Below are 17,027 nucleotides of genomic sequence, written 5' to 3' on the forward strand. Positions count from 1 at the left end.
TCTTAGCTCTGTGAGAAATGCTGGGGGCATTTTGATAGGGTTTATAGGAATGTCTGGGCTGCTCTCGGTTGTGAAGACACTTCGTACCCTTTCAGTCCACGAGTGTGGAGTGTCTCTTCCCGTTTCTTTGTGTCATCGATTTCTTTCCATCATCGTCTTCAGAGTAAGTTTTTATAGCTGTTTCCTTAGGTTTTTTCTTAAGTATAATATTATTTTTTGTTTCATTTTAAATTTATTTTTATTAATGTCTTAGTTTCTCTTTTTCTTACCTTCTTACTGAGGTATAGGAATGCAACAGAATTCTGTGCATTAATTATGTATCCTGTGACTTTACTGAATTCATTTACCGGTTCTAACATTTTTTTGTTTGTTCATTTTTGTAGTTTTCTATATATAGTGTCACGGTGTCCATTTCTTGTAGGTTGTCCTATTGGCATATAGTTTCTGATGTGCCATCAAGCCCTCTTGTCTCCACCGTTTCTGTCAGAACCCTGCGTTCACCCTGCCTGTGTCCGAGTTTTGTTTTGTTTTGTTTTTTTTCTTTTTATCTCGGACAAGTGACTGAGTTTCAAACCTCCAAGTTTTAGGGGCTGCCCTGGGGGAGACCCGTGCTCCTCCCGCCCGGGAGGGTCTCCTCCCACTTCTGGCCTTTGCTGGCCCGGCCCAGGGGCGCGGCCCCGTGACCGCACAGGGGTTTGCAGTTTGTGGCCACACAGGGCAGACAGCTGGCCCTAGTCCCGCGGCCCTCGGCCGGGGTCCCCGCTCCTGGGCCTGGGAACCGTTGGCGCCACCGTCCTTGGGACCCCGGGGACCCTGAGCCCACCCTGTCGCTCCAGGGGCCGCCCCCCACTTCGCCTCCCGAGCACCGTCGAGGCCGGCGTGTCCCCCCCTCTAGCAGACTTCTGGAAGTTCTGACTTTGTGCTCTGCTGCTTCTAATAGTGTGCGTAGACCCGTCAGCTGGCTCCCTGCCCCTGTGGGATCCGGGGCTGTGTCTCCCCCAGACCGACTGACTGATTTTCTTTTTAAGATTTTATTTTTCTGTCATCTCTACACCCACATGGGGCTTGAACTCTCCGCCCCAAGAACAAGAGTCGCGTGTTCTTACCAACCACCCCAACCACCCCGAGAGCGGCCAGGCTCCCTTTGATTGATTGACAGGGAGTAACTGAAGCCGACGTGCTGCCTGTGTCGTGTCAGGGCAGAAACTGAGCCCCGGCGTCGAGGTGCGGTGGAGTCATTGGGACCTTGGTCGATGTTAAAGAAAGCGGAGCCTCCCCGGGAGCCCCGGGAGCCCAGGGAGCGGGGCCCACACACGTGACAAGTTGGCCGTTTCCTTGACCAGGAGTCATTGGGCTGGCTGCCGATTTATTTGAGTTGCTGTTCGACGGCGAAGGTCGTTCTAGGATGGGGACACAGCGAGAACGTTCCGGGTTCTTGCGGGTTCGGAGGTAGCTAAAGCTCCCCCGTCGTGGACTCGATGTCCCAGTTGGGTGCAGAGATAGGCGAGCCAGCAAAGAGATGAGAAACATGGCCCTGGGGTGCCTGGCCGGCCTGGTCGGGGGACCTTGATGTCAGGACTGTGAGCTGGAACTCCGTGTTGGGTGTAGAGAGGACATAAACGTAAAACCTTTAACAAATAATAAATGGATGAACTAAGACAGCGTGACGTGGAAGGGGAGTCCTCGCTTCAGGACAAACCTCAGAGCGGACCACGTCTAGCCTGCGACCTGTTCTTGATGGCCCCGCTCGCTCTCCCGGGCCCAGATGACGGGGTCCCCCACGAGGGACGGTCCCGCCCGAGTGGGAGTGGGCCTCCTTCCCCGTAAGGCCCGTGCCTCCCCTCGTTCTGCAGGACAGAAGAGCCGGGAAGGCACGAGCTCGGGGGGATCAGCATAAACCTCGGCGATGGTCCTTCCCGATCCCGGGAGCCAGAGCTCGGCCTCCTTTTGGGACCCGACGTCCTAAAGAAGCCCGTGTGGTCAGTGGCTCGGATGCAGGGCGGAGGCCGACGGAGAATCAGGAAGAGCAAAATGGGGCGGGGGGGGAACCAGAAGCTGAAGGAGAGGGGGACAGCTGTCAGCATCGGGAGCCTTCGCGGGGACCCGGCGTCCTTTCCCAGGAGGGGCCCCCCTCTGTAGGGTGCTTCCCGCCGCCCCGCGCTCCCCGTGGGCACCCGCAGGCGCATCCCCGGGCCTCCAGCGCCTCTGCAGCCGTGGTCTGGAGCGTCCTCCGTGTGTCCTACCGGGGACCCCAGCGTCCCGTCTGTAACCGTCCGGCTGCTGTCTGACAACAGTCGGGGGATTCCGACGTTTGTTGGGTTTGGGGTGTGTGCCTGTCTGTCGCCGTGCCGCGATCTGATCCTCGGGCCGCGTCGTCCTGACGCCGAAACGGTTGAAGAAGCACCATCATTTCCGGTGCTGGCGCTGGGCGGCTAGCTGGGTTCTCCCGGCCGACCCGGGCCCCCTCGTGCCGTCCCGTGCCGTCCCGTGCCGTCCCGTCCCGCCGGGGGGTCAGCTGAGCTGGAAGGTCCGGCTCGGCCACATTCCCGTGGGTGGCAGCGGGTCCCCGCCGAGCGCCGGCCGCTTCTCTTCTCCCCGATGCCTCTCCAGCTCCAGCGGGGAGCCAGACCTCGGGGCCGCCCTGGGGGGAGCTCCTGAGGGGCCGGCTGCCCGTGGGGGGAGCCCTGGGGCTGCCTGTGTGTGTGTGTGTGTGTGGGAGTCGGGGTGGGGACGGGGCCGGGGTCCCTCGGTCCCCTGCGCTGCCTGCCCCCAGGCCGAGCCCCGCGCTCACCCAGCCCCTACTCTCCAGGGCGTGCAGGGTGCCCTCCACACTCTGGTGCGAGGGATCCAGCAGCACCGGGTGTGCACGCTGAGCCCGCCCGGTGAGGGTGGCCCAGGTGTGAGAGCTGCAAGGGCCTGCTGTCCTGACGTCCGCTCCGGGGCCACGCTGACCGCCCCGCGGGCCCTCTGTGCCCCAGGCGCACAGGCCCGGGGCCGGGAGGGGAGGAAGCGCCCCGGAGCCCGGGCAGCCCAGGCCCCCTGGACAGAGGGGGCACAGACCTCCCAGGGCGCTTAGCACAGACCCTGGTGACCTGAGGCTCCCCGGCTGTCACTCTGTCCCAGGCCCGTCCTGGCCGCGGGCGCAGGCTGAGTCGCAGTAGAGTCTGCGGGGTCCTGACCCTGGCGTCTGGCCGCCCCGGGAAGGCACGTGGGGACGTCAGCCGTGTGTGCCTGGCGGCGCCCCCGCAGGGGCTGGTCGGGGCCTGGGCGGCGCCCCCTCCTCCTCTCTGGGGGTGTCTCCGCACCCCGTGCACAGAGCTCCGGGAGACGCAGAAACGAGCCGGCCGTGCCCTCTCACACAACAACACTTTATTGAACTTGCAACAGCAAACAGGGGCTCAGAGCCGAGGGTGCGCGCCTTCCCCTGGGAGACCTTCCTGTCCTTAGAGGAAAGCGGGAATCCCACAGGGGTGCGGGTGCTGGAGTCCCCCGCCTGGGAGCCTGTGCGGACTCGACTCCGGGTGGGGGCGCGTGTCCTGAGGTCGGGGCGGTGAGAGGCGGTTCTGGGGGCGGCAGGGCTGACGTGGACCTGCGGCCCATGGGCTCCTGCGCTGGGTCCCCGCAGGGCAGCTGGACCCCGGCCTCGGGCCCCCCGGGGCCGGGTGACTGACTGCTGGAGCCCCAGCGCGTGGAGGAGCCTGCCTCCTGGTGTGGGTGTGGGTGGGGGTGGGGGTGGGGGTGGGGGTGGGGCCCACGGGCCTGCCCCCGCTGCCCTGCCCTGGGGTGTCCCGGGATCCCCAGGGCTGCCCTAGGTCAGCGACCTGGGTCTGTGGGGCACGCCCAGGGCCCAGGAGGCCACATCCTGCTGTGAGAGGGCTCGTTCGGCCCGGGGCCAGAACGCAGGCCTGGCCAGGGCCCCGGGGCGCTGGATCCCATTAGCGCTGGGCCTGGGGCAGGCGCTCGAGTCGCCCCTGCCCCCACAGAGCCCGGGGCCAGGCCAGCCCAGGTCCCTCTGGGTCAGGGGCTGGTGTCCCGTGCGGGCGGTGCCGCCCTCCGGGAGGCACAGCGAGACGAGGCAGGGCACGGTGACGGCGGGCCGGAGCCTCCGGGCCCCCGCCCTCACCGCCACGCTCTGCCCCCGAGGCCCGCGAGCATCGAGCTGCCCCGTGGACGCGGGGGGCAGAGGGTCCCGGGCCTGTGCGGGGCCTCGGGGCAGCGGGCTCAGCGCCGCCCTGGCTCTGCCCTGGCTGTGCCCGTCACTGCCCAGCGAGGGGCACGAGCTGCAGTGGCCGCGGGGCAGGAAGGGTGTCCTGGGCCCGACAGCGTCATCCCTAGGGGGCTGGGGGGACCGCGTGATGGGAGTCCCGGGGGTGCTCCAGGGCCCGGTCCGTCGCGGGGCCTCTGGGGTGGCCCAGGCAGGTGCCAAATGGAAGGAGACCCCGTTTTCTGTCTCGAAGCCCGCCGTGTCCCGGGGCCGCCTGCCTGCACCGCCTTGTTGCCCCGGGAGGGTGGGGAGGGAGTTCCACCGCCGGGGCTGGGGGGCAAGTTGGACGATGGCCTGGCCGGGAGGGGGTCCGGGCGGCTCAGGCCGGGCGGCTGGGCCCGGGGAGGCCGGCTCCTCCAGCCTGGGCGGTGGCTCAGAGGCCGGAGAAGGGAGGAGAGGCCCGGGCGCCGGGGACACTGGCTCCAGGCCCAGGGGCCTCGTGGGGAACTCCTCAGGTCCCGCTGGAAAGAGGCCGACGGGGTCAGCGTCTCCAGCAGGCTGTGTGTCCCCCGCTGGGGGCCCCGGGGGTCCTCACGGCTCCCGCGTGACCCCCCCCCCGGCCTGACCCTGTGCTCAGCCCCCCACACTGCTGCCCGGGCCCTGCAGTGGGTACCCGCCCGCCCAGCCCTGGCCTGGGGTCCCCGAGGCTGGAGCAGAAGAGGAGAGCCCCAGAGATGAGGACGGGGGCCCCGGGGGCTCTGTCCCCTGTGGGCGGCCCCAGCAGGCCGAGTCGGGAGGGGCCGGGGCCCTGAGCCCACCTGGCGGGGGCAGGTCGCACCGCATCCTGCGGAGCTGGGTCATGGAGGCCCGAAGGTGTCTCAGCACGGCCTCGTCCTCCAGGGCCCAGGGCTGGGCCAGAGAGTCCTGGAGGAACTCCCGGAGCCCTTCCAGGGGCAGCTTCAGGAGGCGCTCTGGGCGGTGGGCGAGAGTCAGACCCAGAGGGCCCCGCCCTGGGGCCCCCGGGGCCCCCAGGCCAGCGGCTGGGGTCCCGCTGTGCCCAGGAGCGCCGCGGGCAGTGCGCTGGCCGGGGTGGCCCCTGCCCGCTGCTCCACTCGGGGAGCCCCGCTGCACCCGCCTGCCCCGCCGTCCCCCCGCCCCAGGTCTGGGTGCTGCTCAGAGCCCAGGGTCACCGCCCCTGCCCCCCGCCCCCGGCACACCTGGGCTCCCGGGGGCTCACTTACTCCTGTGCACCTTGAGGATGGTATAGGCCATGGCCGTGAGCACCCTCTCCCCATCCAACACGTAGGCATCCCACAGCTTCAGGGTGAGCGAGAAGGGGGTCTAGGGGGACGGCGGGGTGGGAGGAGCGGCCTGAGCAGGGCCCCTGGGGGGCTCGGCTGGGGCTAGGCTAGGCCTGCCATCTGGCCCCCGGCTGCCTGCGACGAGGCCCCGCAGCGCCCCCCCCCCCCGCCCCCCGCCCCCCCCGCCCCCCGCCTCCCCGTGCGTGCCCTCCTCCCAGGGAGATCAGGGACTCCCGGCCGCTCCGGGTTCCGACCCCGGCCAGCACCTCCCGCACCCCTGGGGGCACAGACTCTGCCCGCACTTGACGACACCACGCCTCGAGAGGACCCCAGGCTGGCCGCCCGATGGGCCGAGGGCCCGTCCACACCCCGGGCTGACCCGGCCTCCCCCGGGGGAGCTGAGGCAGAGACGGGCCGCCCCCCGGGACCTCGTCCAGGGACCCTCTGGGCTTCTCCAGGACGGGCTGGGCTGCGAGCCTCAGCCTCAGCCTCAGGACCCCGGGGTCGGGCCTGGCTCGTCTGGAGGGTGGGGCTGAGCTGGGCCCTCCCCGGGGGCAGGGGGCAGGTCCGGGAGCGGGGGTCCCGGGGGGGGGGGCCTCACCCGGCCGAGGAAGCACTGGAGAAACCATTTGGGGCTGTAGATGCCGGTGGACATCTGCTCCTCGTCCTGGCGGGAGGGCAGGGGGTGCTCAGGCCCCACGCCGCGGCCCCTGGAGCCGGGTGGACGCGCTCCCCCCCACGGCCCAGCCCAGCCCCGAGGGCGCCCCCGGGCCCCAGGGGGAGGAACGTGACCCCAACTCTGGGCAGCTCGGAGGGAGGGCCATGCCCCCCACCCCCTGCCCCGGGCTCCGGGGACGGAGCCTCAGGAGCTCCCACTCGCCCCCACTCGCCATGTGCTTCCTCAGGTCCGGGAGAGCTCTTTGGAGGACCCGCTCGTGATGTCTCTGGAACCTGAGGAGCTTCGGGAAGCCCGGGACGAAGAAGCCTGAGAAGGCCCCAGGCCCCCACGGTCAGGGCCTCCTCCTGCACCAGGCGGGGTGGGGGGTGTCGGGGCAGGGGCCTCCCCGCCACGCCCTGACCCCCGTGTGCCCACCGCCCTCGGAGCCCTGGCTGGATCCGCTCTTCCCAGAGGGCAGGGCCTGCCTCCCAGGCCGGGGGCGCGGGGCCCGGGGACCCTCGTCCTCACAGAGACCCCGCGGGGCGTGGGCTGGGGGCTGAGGACCGGGCCCGGCTGACCCAGCACCCTCTCTCCTGCGGGGGCCGCCGCGGGGACAGGCGGGTCCCCAGCCCCGAGGGGCAGCGGGTGCAGGCCACGGGGAGGGTGATGGGCGTGCACGGCCCTCTGCTGTGGGTGGGGCTTGGGAGTGAGGCTGGGGGCCCCCGGGAGGGGGAGACGCTGCCCCCTGGGCCCCGTGTGGCCGTGGGCTGGCAGGGGGGCCTGGGGGACAAGCCGGCAGCCCGGCGGGAGGCTGGGGGAGCAACGGGAGTGCGTGCCTGGCCTGCAGACGGTGGGGCGGGTGGCCGTGGCTCCGGGACCCCGAGGCCACCGGGGAGGCGGGGCCCTTGCCCGTGGGGGGGCGAGCTGGGGGGTCCCCGCCTGCCCCCCGGTGCAGCAGCCTGCAGGGAGGCCCTCCTGAGCTCCCCGGCGGGCCCCTACCGTGCATGGAGTGCCGGTCGCCCACCATCAGCTGGGCCAGCGCCCAGAAGGCGTCCTCCTCGGGCAGGAACATGAGGAGGACGGCCGCGATCTCGCTCATGCCCTGGCAGTAGCCCACCTCCTGCAAGAGCCAGAGCCCCACGGAGGGCGTGCGCCCCGAGGCCCCCTCTGAGCCCTCCCCGCGGGCGTCAGGCTCCCCCGGCTCCCTCCCAGCCCGGGCTCCCGGAGGGGGCTCCCAGAGGGCGGGGGAGCAGGTGAGGGCCACCCGGACCAGCTGGGGCGCGAGCACCCCGGGCCCCGCTACCGAGCCCTGCGGCCGCCGTGCCAGGACCCCCGTCCTCAGGCCAGCAGGAGGGGCCTCCGTGAGCTGTGCCAGGCTGTAGGGGACCCGCCAGGTCTGGAGACCCCCCCGAGGGCAGGTCGGCGGGGGGGGGTGGGGGGGCCTGACTGTGGCCCCTGGCAGGTCCCACGAGGGGAGCTGGGCCAGGACACCCCGCGGGGCCGGGGAGCGTGTGAGCTGGGGTCCTCGGGGACCCTTCTGGAATGCGCCGTGGAAGGGGGCGGCCTCCTGGGCGCCTCGGCCTCGTTCCCTTCGGGGGAGTGGGAGCCTTCCCCGCCCGGGCTCTCGTCGGTAGTGCCGTCTGTCAGGGTCCAGACCCGAGCTCTAGGACGGCCGCGGTGCACGCGGGGGCCCTGGGCAGCCCCGGCCCTCGGGCACGCAGGCCCTGCCTCCCCTGGGAGGTCTGCACCCCGCCCCCTGCCCGTCCCGAAGGAGAGAGACCCTCCCCGGCATCTCGGGGGCCGTGGAGCCGGGGCCATAACTGTGAGTCCCGCTGGTCACCACCACTCAGGACAAGGCCGCCCGCGGGGCAGGAGGCGGGGGCAGGGACACTCACCGTGTCGTACAGCGAGTAGGCTGCCAGTACGCAGAACAGGGCTCGCTGCCTAGGAGGGGGGACAGCGGGGGGCTCTGCTCAGTCAGCCCCCGCCCAGCGAGGCCGCCGAGGTGCCGACACCCGCCCCGCAGGCCCCGCGGCCCGCAGGGCCCCTCCGCGGGGGCCGATCTCCGGGGTCAGGTCTGCGCACGGGGACAGGCGGCGACCTCACACGTGCAGCGTGCCGGGGGTTCAGTGCACCCTGGGGTGTCCGACGCCTCCGAGCGGCTCCCGCCGTGGGGTGTGCAGCTCCGGGCTCCCCCAGCGCCGCCAGCGCCCCGGGCCTCCAGCCCTGGAGCGGCCCCCCCCCCCCCCCCCCCGCACGCCCCCATGGGAGCCAGCGCTCCCCCTGCCCCGGTCCCCGCAGCCCCTGACGCCTCTCCTCCGCTGCCCTGGCCTGGCCCGGCCCCGTGTCCCGGGAACACCACCAGCCCCACGTGACCCCTGCCCCGAGCCCACGCAGCCGGGGCATCCGTGGCCCTGAGCGCACCCCCAGGTCTTCCCAGGTGTCCCTGGGCTGGACTCTGTGGGGGGCACCCCGGGCCCGCCCATCCCAGAGCACCTCGGGGCTCCAGGTCTGAGCCGCCGTGAGGAGAGCAGGGAACGTCGTGCAGGTGTGACCCCGATACAGGCTGCGAACCCCTGGGGTCACTATCTGAGCATGGGGGGGGTACGGGGTGCGGCCCCCTCAGCGCTGCCAGGAGCCGCCCGATGCCCCCCCGCACGGCGGCCTGAGTCTGCACCCCGGCTCCGCGGCCCCCGGGCCCGGGCTGCTGGAGGCCGGCTCCCCCCGGGCCGGGGGTCACAGGTCAGCCTGACCCGGCCGCGCTCTGAGGGCCGCGGGGGCCCCGGGGGGCAGCAGGTTCCCTGCAGGGAGGAGCACCGAGTTCTCGTGGGGAGACGGTCCGAGCGGCCCGCCCGGGAAGCCCAGCCACCCATGCCTGGCGTCTCCCCAGCCCCGCCCCTGGCGCCCCTGCAGGTCACCCCTGGGGTCCCGGGCTCCCACACACCCCGCCCGCTGCACACACAGGTAGCTGCACCCTATGCTCCACCCACCTGCAAGCCCCTGTCGGGGGGCTCCCTGCCTTCCCCACCTCCCCGCGGCCCCTGGGGACTCTGCGGGACACCCGGGCTTCTGACGGGAGCAGGCCGTCCAGAGAACCCCAAGGTGGCCGGGGAGGCTGAGCATGTCCCACAGGGGGCAGCTGCACCGCGTCCTCGTGGGGGTGGGGTGGGGGTGGGGGCGGGACCGATAGTGTAGGGGTGGGGGTCTGGGGTTGTGGGGGATGGTGTGGGGGGTGATGCAGGGGGATGGCGTGGGGGCGGTGGGTGAGGGGATGGGGTGGGGGGCTGCGGACACAGGGCACCCCCTTCTCTAAGGTGCACACGGAGACGTCTACAGATAAAGGCGACCCCAGTCTGGGGTTTGCTGTGACCCCTGCCCCTGCCCCTGGGGCCCCGTGTGCTCCGCGGAGGGCCTGCCTGGACCGGGGCGGCGTCTGAGGGGGGGGGGGGGGGGGGCGTCATGCCGTGTGTGCTCACCAAGTGCAAATTGTCTAAAACAAAATGCCCAGAATTCAGAAGTACATAAAGCACCGGAGGGTGGGTGTCACCCTGACCTGTCCGACCCTCGTCGGGTCCACGTGTCCCGGTCCAGCCGCGGCCATGCACCCTGGCCCCAGGTCCCCTTCGTGCCCCCCACGCCCCCACCCCGGCCCCCTGCTCTTCACGGGGCCGCCCCTCACCCCCTTGGGGTTCAGCTCAGACGGTGACCCCTGGAGGCCCCGTCCTGCGGCCTCCCCATCCCCGAGACCCTGGGGTTGGGGGCACGGGGGTCATCCCCAGCACCCTACCACGTGGCAGTGTGTTGTTTGCTGCCGTCGCTCCCCCCGGCCTCGGAGACCCCGTGTCCCCAGCACAGAAGCCCCCGGGCCTCTCCCAGGCCGGGCCCCCGACCCCCGAACCCCGCTGGCCCAGCAGCCTCACCCGACCCCGTAGCGGTCCCAGAACATGGTGTGACTGCGGAACGTGCGGTTGACGTCCAGGTCGATCTGCACGATGTCCCGGGAGGAGACCAGGGCCGCCTCCTTCATTGCCTGCGGGGAGACCCCGGGAGGAGGAGCCGGCGTCAGGGACACAGACCCCGACCTGTCAGCAGCTGCCGTCCTGGGCAGGGAGCCCCGGGGCCACCACGGGAGTGTGTCCTGCAGGAACCTCCACCCTTCCCCTGGGAGGCCGGGGACGGCGGTAGTGCCCACCGTGCCCGCGGGGCCTGCGTGAGGGCCTGTGCCCAGCTGTCGTGGGCGGGGAGGGGACTGAGGGTCAGCCCTGGACAGGGAGGGGACGTGGAGGATCAGCCCGGGTGGGGAGGGGTCACGGAGGGTCAGCCCTGGGCAGGGAGGGGACCGAGGGTCCCCGGGGAGTAGACGGGTCGGGTCCCACCTGGTATTTCCCGGCATTGCTGGCCTTAACCTGGTCGACGTTCAGCAATCGCAGCCACACCTGTCCCCGCACCTGGGGCGGGACCCCCTTGTAGACCCTGCGTCGCAGCTGCGGGGAGGAAGGCAGTGCTGGTGAGAGGGGCCCAGGGCGGCCCCTTGGAGCCCAGGGAACACGAGGCATCTAGAAGGTTCCGGCGTCGGCTCCAGGGTGTCTGCAGAGAGGCTGGGTCTCCCTGGATCTGGGCCCCCCCACCCGTCCCCCGCGAGGAGCAGGGACCCTGGCCCCGACCTGACGCTCCCCCACCGCCGTCCCGGGGCCTGGGGAGGGAGGCCCGGGCTCCCAGCAGACTCTCCCCAGGCAGGGGGCTCCCCCGAGGACGGGGCAGGAGGACACTGAGGGCGGCCCCCCAGGCCCGTCAGGACGGAGAGCCCTCGGGGGCACCCAGCGCCCCACCTTCTCGCTGGGGAGGTAGTGGTCCCATCGCTTGAGCATTTTTATCCATTTGTCCGCGCGCCGGGTCTCCTGGCGGAGTTTCTGGGAGAGGACAGGCGGGGGCCGCAGGTGAGGCTCCCGCCGCGGGAGGTGGGCGCTCGGGCCGCGTCCAGTGCCCCGCGGGACCCGGAGGAGCCAGGAAGGCACAGGGCCCCCCGCGGACCGCGGCTCCGGGTCTCGGGTGTGTTCCCGGCGGCCCGTGCAGCGCTGGGACGGGGGACTGGGGAGACGCCCGGGGATGTCCTGGGGGACGCGGTGCAGACAGCTGGCCCCAGCTCCCCCCCACGTCCTGCCCGGGGCCCAGGACGGGCTCTCACCTTGGCCTCGCGGGGGCTGGGGTCGGGCAGCTCCCTGTCCCTGGAAGGCAGGAGACGCAGAGCCCTGAGGCCCCGGCCCCACAGCCACACACACACCCACACACACACACACACACACACACACACACACACACACACACCCCGTCTGCACCCAGCGTCCTGGGGAGGGCAGGGCTCCCCCGGGGAGGGCAGGGGCTGCCAGCGGCCTGAGGGCGGGCGGGGGCGGCGTCTGGGGGGTCTGAGGAGGGTGTTTGCCGGTGGTGGGCTGGGCGGGGACCCCTCGGCGCCCCCAGGGGGTGACCTGCCCCCCTCCTCGATGGACCAGCCCTAGAGCTGTCAGCGTGGCCCGGGTGCCCCGTGACCGTCCCGCTGAGGTCCCCCCGCCTCCCCAGGGCCTGACTGCCCAGCGTCCAGCCGGCCTCCCCCTGCCCCCTGGCCGTCCCCCTGCTGTCCCCGGGCTCCCCTCTCTGCTGTCCCCTCTGCCACCCTGGCCCATTTCACCTCCCGTCCTGTCGGAGCCCCTGAGCACGACCACCCCTGAGCCATCCCAGCAGACACTGGGCCGTGAGCAGGGCCGAGGGGGCCCCACCTGGGGTCTCCAGCGTCCGTCAGGTTCTCGTGGGGCTGTTGACCCATCAGCCTCGTCCCCTGCGACCTAGGCCACTGGGCTGTCCCCTCCCTCCTTCCCGCCCAGGGCAGCCCCCTCCTCCTCTTACCTCCTCCTGCCTGGTCGGGGCCTCCCTCTGCGGCCCCCCCCCCCTCCCTGCGCTGGCCTGGTCCCCGGCATCCACCTGCAGCCCCGCAAAAGCCTTCGGGTGTGGGCGAGAGCACCCCTGCGGACTCGGCCCAGACCAGGCCGTCCCCCTACGGAGAGCACGCCCCGGCCCCAGAGCCCCTCACGGGCGGGATCCCCTGCTGAAGGGACTGGACACCCCACCCCACCACCACCCCCGGATGCAGCAGGCTGACACCTGGGCCTGCCCAAAGCAGGCGTGGGGGCCCCTCCTCTGAGTGTCCAGGGGCCTCCCCCGGGCCCAGCTCCCTTCCTGCCCACGTCCCGGGTCGGCCTCCGGGGTGTCTCAGCTGCAACCCAGCGCAGACATGGCCCTCAGAGGGCTCCAGGGGACCAGGTCCCGACCTGGGGGCGGGGGGGTCAGCCTCCAGAGAGGTGTTCCTGCAAAGGCCACCCGCCCTGGGATGGATGAGGGGTGTCCAGGGGACTCACTGCAGAAAGCCCTGGTGGTCGGCGACCTTGCACAGTGACAGGTCCTGCGGAGACCCTGCTTGGGGCGCCTGCAACAGAGGGGGCTCCGTGGTGGGGACCGATCAGAGCAGGGGAGTGGGGACAGAGACAGGAGGGAGCAGAAGGGCTCCTCCCTCCCCTGGATCCTGAGGGAGCGCCGACCCTCTGAGATTGGCCGGGCGCCAGAGTGGGCGCAGCCTGGCAGCCTCACCTGCTTCTGTCTATCAGTGACGATCCCCCCCTGGGCCTCACCCGGACCCGGCGACTGTGGTCCCCACCTGGGCCTCACTTGACCTGGTGACTCTGATCCCTACCTGGCCCTCACCCAGGCCTGGTGACTCTAGTCCCCAACTGGGCTTCACCCAGGTGACTCTGGTCTCCACCTGAGCCTCATGTGGATCTGCGACTGTGGTCCCCACCTTGGCCTCACCTGAACCTGGTGACTCTGGTCCCCACCTGGGCTCACCTGGACCTGGTAGCTGTGGTCTTCATCTGGACCTGGTGACTCTGGTCCCCACCCGGGCCTCACCTGTACCTGGTGCCTGGGCTCCTCCGCTACCAATGACGAGGATCCAGGATGGACCCTTAGTTGCTACTACACCGGGACCATCCCCAGGGTCTCACTTGTTCCTGGTGACTGTGGTCCTTGCCTGGGCTGACCTGGCTCATCCTTGGCTCTGATCCCCTCTTGAGCCTCACCTGCTCTTGCAGGTACGGTCCCCCCTGTCGTGGGTGTGTAGTGTCTATGGTCCCTTCTGGTGGGCCTCACCTGATGGTACTGGGCCACGATATTGGCCCTTTGCAAGGCCAGCAGGGTCTCCGGGTCCTCCTGCATCGTGCTGCAATCCAAACACATCCAAGGATGACGGCGCGTGAGAACCTTCCGAGGACACGTGCGTCCGGGTGCTCCCCGTGGGCGGGCGCCCCTCTGTCTGACCGGAGCCGGAGACAACCCCGTAGCCCCGAGGGGCACAGGCATCACACACGGGCCCTCGCTGCCTGTCTGTCTGTCCGTCGCCCACCGACAGTCCACCTTCCCAGCCACTGTCCCAGGGCACGCCGTCACGCTGGGGTCACAGAGCGCTCCCACCCCGGTATCAGGAGCACACGGGCGGGGGACCCAGGGGCTCCGGGGAACTGCCCACCTGATGCTCGGGGGTGACGTCTCCCAGCCCGGGGCCGGTGCAGAGATGGTGGTGGGTGGGCCGGCCAGCGAGTGTCCCTGCGGGCTTGGGGGGGGGGGGGGGGGCGGGAATCGAAGGTTTCTCCGAGATTCCACAAGCACACGACCAAGGGGAGAAAGCGACGGACTGGACTTCATCAAAATTAAAACCTGATGCCAGCAAGAGTGCGACCGAACTCCCCACCCTGAGGGCAGCGATGTGTGAATAGCCTGAGGGGGGCCCTGGGGGAGCACGAGGGACTCCACGTTCTTTGGAGCCTGAAGAGCAAGCCTGCTCACGGGCCAGGGGGACCCAGCGGGCGCAGGGCGGGATGGGGGGGTGACAGTCACCCCTGTCGGGGTCCATGCGTCTAGGACAGGCTGGAAAGGTCATGGCTTGGGTGCCTGCACAGCAGAGGGCTTACAGGGGAGCGGGGGTCCCGGGGGAGCTGCCTGAGTTCCGACTGCAGCCTCCTTCCCTGGACGGGGGGCAGCAGGGTGGCCGCTCTCACCCCGTGGGGCTGTGGAAGGGCTGTGGGAGCTGCTCACGGTCATCGCATGGGGGTCGGGGTGTTGTGGACCCCAGCGCGGGAGGCCTGTGCCCCCACGCGGATCCACAGGCCCCACTGTGGCCCGCGGGGATCAGGGATCAGCTGCCACTCACCTGTGACCTGTCGCTGTGTGGGCGCCTCCTCTTTATGCACTGGGGTACTGGGGAGTGTGGGAGGGTGGGGGTACTGGGGAGAGTGGGAGGGTGGGGGTACTGGGGAGAGTGGGAGTAGCGGGGTACTGGGGAGAGTGGGAGGGTGGGGGTACTGGGGAGAGTGGGAGTAGCGGGGTACTGGGGAGAGTGGGAGTAGCGGGGTACTGGGGAGAGTGGGAGGGTGGGGGTACTGAGGAGAGACGAGTCCTGGGCTACTGGGGAGAGCAGGAGAGTCGGGTCGCTGCGAGCCAGATCCGGAGCACCGGTGCCTCCGAAGGTCTGCGGACGCAGAGTGGGCACCAGGCAGCGGTGGAACCCGGGGGCACCACAGTTCCGCCCAGAGCGGGGTCCCGCATCATCACTGTGGGCAGGCGGGGTCCAATCAGCACTCAGCCCTCACCCTGGTGGCCGAGGGTCCCGGGGGAGGGTCCTGTCCCCACGCCGGGCGGGAAGGCGATGCAGGCAGCCTCCCGCATCCTCAGTTCCCATCCTCGGGCCCTGCAGGCCTCCCGCCCTTCAAGGCAGACTGGGGGTCACAGATGCCCCCCTCCGCCCCCCAGGGTTCACAGCGTGGGGTTGCAGTTAGGAGCATTTGAGGGGCTCCTGGGTGGTTCCGTCCGTCGGTTCCACGTCGACTCTTGAGTTTGGCTCAAGCCAGGATCTCCAGGTTGTGGCGTGGAGCCTCGGGTGGGGCTCGGTCTCCGGTGGGTGAGGAGTCCGCTCCAGGTTCCCCCTGTCCCTCCGCCCCTGCCCCCCGCACCGTCTCCCAAGTACATCTTCTAAACATTAACATGAAGACACGTGAGCATCTGGATCCCCTCTGCAGAGGCGCCTTCGTGTGCGTCACGACCGTGTAAATGCCTTTCACGGACCCACCGGGATTCCCACCGGAAACCCCTTTTCCTTGGTATCTATTGAAGTGCCGTCGACACCCAAGGGGACAGTAGTTTCAGGGCTACAGCTGGCGACTTGACAATTCTGTGCCTCGCTCAGCTCTCCCCGCGAGAAGCGGCGTCACCGTCTGTCCCCGTACCGAGTTGTCCCCACGGTCCTGACTCTATTGCCAGGCCGTACTTTCTAAATTTCCGGGATTCCTTTATTTAGAACCACACGCTTGTAGCTTTCCCTATTTGTTCATCCACGTTGCCCACCTGCCCCCCGCGGCCCCTCTGATCACTCAGCACGATCCATCCCGTTAACCAGAGAAAGGACATGGGGCGGCCCGGGGCGGAGGGGGGCGGCGGGGCTCAGCGCTTCAGCGCCTGCCTTCCCTTCGGCCCAGGGCGTGATCCTGGAGTCCCGGGATCGAGTCCCACATCGGGCTCCCTGCACGGAGCCTTCTTCTCCCTCTGCCCGTGTCTCTGCCTCTCTCTCTCTCTCTCTCTCTCTCTCTCTCTCTCTCTCTCTCTCGTCTCTCGGTGTCTCTCAAGGATATATAAATAAAATCTTTAAAAAAACAACAAAAACAAAGAGAAAGGAGACGATCCCCTCAAGAGTCGCAGAAAACGCATTTGACAGAACAAAGCATGAAAAGCACAGGGGGTTTTAGGAAAGGTCTGTCAACAGAGGAGAGGCCGCGTAGGAAGGCCCGCAGCTGACGTCATCCCCGAGGGTGACGACCTGAAATCGTCTCCCCCGAGAGCAGGAACAAGCCACGGAGGTGCCCTCTCAGCGCTGGGAGTCCCACGTAGTCAACAGACGGGAAACAGCCGTGTGGGGGTCGCGTCCACGCCCACAGGGGCCCGGCCTCCTCAGGACCCGCGGGGAGGCTTCCGGGTCAGGGTTAGGGTCAGGGTCAGGGTCAGGGTTAGGGTTAGGGTTAGGGTTAGGGTTGGCATATTGTGCTTAGCATAATACTCTTTCTAGGCTTTAATACTTCTTTAAATGTTTCATAGAATTCACTCATGAAGCCATCTGGTCGTGGACTTCTGCGTTTTGGGAATTTTTTTTCTATTACTCAACAGCTTCGCTGAGAATTGGTCTATTCAAATTTTCTATTTCTCTATGTGTCAGTTTTGGTAGGTTATATATTTTCTAGGAATTTAGCCACACACAAAAGTAAAATCAAAAACTAGAAATTTCATTCTTTGGCTTGTGTCTATCCAGTTTTTCCAACACCATTTGTAGATTTTTTTCCCCACTGGATATTCTTTCCAGCTTTATCAAGGATTAAACGACGACATAGTTGTGGGTTCATTTCTGGGAGGTCTGCTCTGTGCTCTCGGTCTGTGTGTCCGTTGTCGTGCCAGGACCGTACTGTCTTCATCACAACAGTTTTGTGACATAACTGGAAATCTAGCGATGTGAAGCTTCCTACTTTGCTTTTCTTTTGCAAGGCTGCTTCGCCTGTCTGGGGTCTTTTGAGGTTCCATGCAAAGTTGAAGATCATTTATCTTAGCTCTGTGAGAAATGCTGGGGGCATTTTGATAGGGTTTATAGGAATGTCTGGGCTGCTCTCGGTTGTGAAGACACTTCGTACCCTTTCAGTCCACGAGTGTGGAGTGTCTCTTCCCGTTTCTTTGTGTCATCGATTTCTTTCCATCATCGTCTTCAGAGTAAGTTTTTATAGCT

At 68.4% G+C, this 17,027-nt stretch overlaps 1 protein-coding gene across 1 annotated transcript in view; it reads right to left on the reverse strand.

Annotated features, from left to right (window-relative positions):
- LOC140594115 (uncharacterized) overlaps nt 1-17,027 on the reverse strand; it is a 93,952-nt gene that overhangs the window by 36,067 nt on the left and 40,858 nt on the right. Inside the window, exons 17-20 of the mRNA XM_072722496.1 lie at nt 7,163-7,381; nt 6,396-6,490; nt 6,107-6,172; nt 5,442-5,545 (exon numbers count right to left, since the gene is read on the reverse strand). Of these exons, the coding sequence (XP_072578597.1) occupies nt 5,442-5,545; nt 6,107-6,172; nt 6,396-6,490; nt 7,163-7,381 (484 nt within the window). The remainder of the gene's footprint in view (nt 1-5,441; nt 5,546-6,106; nt 6,173-6,395; nt 6,491-7,162; nt 7,382-17,027) is intronic.

Source organism: Vulpes vulpes, chromosome 10 (genome assembly GCF_048418805.1).
Source record: "Vulpes vulpes isolate BD-2025 chromosome 10, VulVul3, whole genome shotgun sequence".
NCBI lineage: Eukaryota > Metazoa > Chordata > Mammalia > Carnivora > Canidae > Vulpes > Vulpes vulpes.